The 3977-nt window shown below is 38.6% G+C and overlaps 1 protein-coding gene across 1 annotated transcript; it reads left to right on the forward strand.

Moving 5' to 3' along the window:
- The first annotated feature begins 1104 nt into the window (after positions 1-1104).
- Positions 1105-1944, forward strand: LOC143533326 (uncharacterized). Its single transcript, XM_077028149.1, has one exon. It carries the CDS (start codon positions 1137-1139, stop codon positions 1809-1811), a length of 675 nt encoding a protein of 224 aa, XP_076884264.1. The 5' UTR covers positions 1105-1136; the 3' UTR covers positions 1812-1944.
- The last annotated feature ends 2033 nt before the right edge of the window (positions 1945-3977 follow it).

The following is a 3977-nucleotide window of genomic DNA, read 5'->3' on the forward strand; positions in this document are numbered from 1 at the left end:
TACCATATATCGACTAAATTCAACATCATAATATTACATTCTTTACAAATGACGTCTTTGAACGAGTATCATTGTTGTAAGTGAACTTTTGAGTAAGAGATTGTGTTGATTGCTAATAGCTTTTCATAAACTAAACGTTGGATGTTTCTATATATTTTTTTGAACTATCCATTGTTCTTATATGATTTCAGATGCGTGTGTTTTTGTTAGGGTTGTAAACGAGCCAAGTCGAGTCGAGCCAGAATGTGAGCTCGAACTTAATCGAGCTGGCTCGAGCTCGGCTCGTTTTCTATCGAACTGAAAAATCGAGCTTGAGCTCAGCTCGTATAAAGCTCGAGCCGGGCTCCTTTAATTTTTATTTTATTTTTATATTTTATATTTTACAAATTTTGATATATAAAATACAAAAAGAAATAAAAAAATTAACATACATATTATATAAAATTCATAAACTAGAGAATTTATAAATATATATGTTTTATTTTCGTTATTTTTTTATAAGATTTTAGATATTGAGTGACATAACATATGTATAATTTTTATTTATTTATTTTTTGGTATAATATTATTATATATAGATATTAAAATTTAGGGTTTAATCTAAACGAGTCAACGAGCCCGAGCTAACGAGTCGAGCCAAGACCGAGCCACGAGCCGAGCTGACTCTGGCTTGAGCTCGGCTCGTTTAGAAATCGAGCCGAGCCGAGTCGAGCTCATTTAAAATCAAGCTTTTTCGAGCCGAAATTTTTTCGAGCGAGTTTCGAACAAAACGCGAGACACGAGTTTTTTAAACAGCCCTAATTTGTGTAAGAAACAATTTCATCGGGCTAACAACTTTTCTATTTATATGGTTTTACCAGCTAACAACTTTTCTATTTATATGGTTTTACCGTGTTTAATTATTTTTTTTTCACATCTCACTACTTACACCTTCCGTAAAACAGATAAACTAGATAACCCTTGGTGTAATTAATTTAAAATTTAGATAAAAAGTAATGAAGAGTGTGACGTCAGCACCTAATTTGTTTATCCCAATAATACCCCTATGAATAAATGACCTTTTGATTAAATGCTACCTCCATCCTTAACACAAATTATTATTATTCTTTACAAAGAATCCACCGCACCCTTCACAAATGAGGAAGCTCTACAACCACAATAAAGGCAAAATCCACCCATCACCACCACCAACAACCACCAACACCGACCACCTATCTCTTCTACCGCTAGCCATCGCCACCCTCGCCGCCTCCTTATCACCGGGGGACAAAGAAGTCTTAGCTTACCTTCTTTCATGCTCCTTAACAACCACCACCAACAATAACAACACCACCGGTGTTAAAAGCTTCTCCGGCGACACCAAACCCACCACCGGCGCCGGCGGCAGCCATCCTCCGAGGTTCAACTGCTACTGCTTTTCATGTTACACTAGTTACTGGGTCCGGTGGGATGGTTCGGTTAACCGGCAGCTGATTCATGAAATCATTGATGCTTATGAAGATGGGTTGATTAATAACAACAATAATAATAATCATAATAATAGTAATAAGAAGAATGGGAAGAATAAGAAGGATAGAAAGAAGAATAAAGTTTCTACAGCTCCAAACTCTCCTCACGCGCCGCCGTGTGTTGTGGAGGAAGTGTCTCACGCGCCGCCGCAAGTTGAGGAAAATATGGTCAAAAATGATGACGATGAAGGTGACGGTGACGGTCAAGATGGGTTGATTGTTGCCACGTCATCGGAGAAAGGTTCGGTGAGAAAGTTTGTAAGTTTTATAGGGGAAAGGATTTGGGGTGTTTGGGGGATTTGAAGTTTTTATTGTTTTTTTTATTTTATAAAATTTAGATTTTGAAGAACAGGAAACAGATTTTCCCATTTTGTAAATCCAAGAAATGGTTTTTTGTGTTTTGCTATTTCTGTATTATTATTTCTCCAAGCATGCTTACATTGGGAATAGGTACAAATACTAAAGTTGATGATTCTTCATTATCATGTCGGTAACTTAGGGAATATAACATTTTTTAACCCTAAAGAATTTGTAATTGAAAAATGTTGGTTGTGGCAGGTTAAATTGTTCTATCAGAATGCATTTTAGTGTAACATAATTAAGTTTATAAATGCGTTAACCAGAATGATAATATGTAAGAATATGAGTAAATGAGTTATTAACGAGTTAGTAGTTGATGTTGTTTAATTAGATAGGTTGACATGAATAATACTCCTATTGGCAATCTCATAATGAGATTTATGGGCCCAAAGTTAAAAAATAAATTGAAAAAGAAAATAAAGCAATCTAGATCGGCAATTTGGTTTGGTAGAGCAAACCCATATTGCAATCCAACTAACCCCCAATAACTTAATTATTCAATTAACTTTTAATATTCGAACTAAAAAAATAATTAAATACACGATATTTCTTAAAAAAAATTATGAACATTCCGATATAAATTTTATTTAAAACGGACTTCGTTAAAAAAATATTTTTTTTAAGTTGGGTTGGGTTGTTAATGTGTTTAAAAGATTGAGGTGAATTAAATTATGTAGATTGAGGAGAGATAAATTAATTTTATAATATAAGATTGGGATTGAAGATTGTGAATGGGTATAGCCTTACATAGTGTCCTGGTAGACATAGGGTTATTCATGTCAACATGTCAACCTATCTAGTTAAGGGAAAATTCCCATAGTAGCCCATTTAAAGAATGTGTTTCCAAAATTATCCTCAAGTTTTCAACTTTGTCCTTTTGTTATCTCGTCGCCGACGACATGATAGTGAACACCGACGATGCGTTACTGAAACAAATAGGATAACGACACGTGTCCGGAATCTGGCTGGAATAGGTCGTCGACGATGCGTTAGTGGATACCGCATCGCCGATGCGTTAGTGGATACCGCATCGCTGCTACCCTACGTTAGCAACATAACGCATCGCTACTACCCTACGTTACGTTAGCAGCATAACGCATCGCTGATGCGTTAGTGGATACCGCATCGCTGCTACCCTACGTTAGCAACATAACGCATCGCTACTACCCTACGTTACGTTAGCAGCATAACGCATCGCTGCTACCCTACGTTAAGTATAACATAGGGTTGACGATGCGTTATGTTGCTAACGTAGGGTAACGACGATGCGTTATGTTGCTGCTACCTTGTTATGACAACACAAGGGTTCCACGTTGCGTTAGTGATAACGCATCGCTGCTACCCTACGTTAGCAACATAACGCATCGCCGCTACCCTACGTTAGCAACGTAACGCATCGTCAACACAGATTCCGGCCACGTGTCGTTATCCTATTTGTTTCAGTAACACGTCGTCGGTGTTCGCTGTCATGTCGTCGACGACGTGATAACTGTGACATCTGACCCGATCCGACCCGACCCAGGTACCCGTTTCTCTGATCCGATCTCTTTCTTTTATTATTTAATATTTATACTTATATTTTACTTTTAATAATAATATACTTTTCCCTCCCGCCTCTTTCTCTCTCTTTCTTTCCGCCGTTCCGTCCCTCTCCTCTCTTTCCGCCTTCTTTTCCCTCTTGTCGCCGTCCCGCCCTTAAGCCTTGAACCCTTTTCCACTCTTTGCTTGTCCTTTGGTTCTTCCCGCCTAAGGATGTCTGCAGCTCCATGCGCCAGACTCCTTACATGGAAGCCTGCGTGAAGACATCTTGTTCCTGCGATGCGTGAAGAGAACTCTTCTCGCAGCGCGCTAAGAATGAATGTTCTTCCCGCAATGCGCTAAGAATGTATGTTCTTCCCGCGATGCGCTTAGAATTCTAGTTCTTCACGCAGCACACTAAGGATTTGTGATTCTTCCCGCAGTGCGCTAAGAATTGTTGTGCCAGCCTTCGCGCTCGCGCACTCAGCCTTCCCGCGCTTAACCCTTGTATCTTCTGTTTATTCTAGCCGTTTGCTGTTGTCATGTCTTTTCTTCTGAGCTGTTGACCTAACCTATCTAATGTCTGAATAG

The sequence above is a fragment of the Bidens hawaiensis genome, unplaced genomic scaffold (genome assembly GCF_021521415.1).
Source record: "Bidens hawaiensis isolate Kalapana, Puna unplaced genomic scaffold, B.hawaiensis_p1.1 tig00009662_1, whole genome shotgun sequence".
Lineage (NCBI taxonomy): Eukaryota > Viridiplantae > Streptophyta > Magnoliopsida > Asterales > Asteraceae > Bidens > Bidens hawaiensis.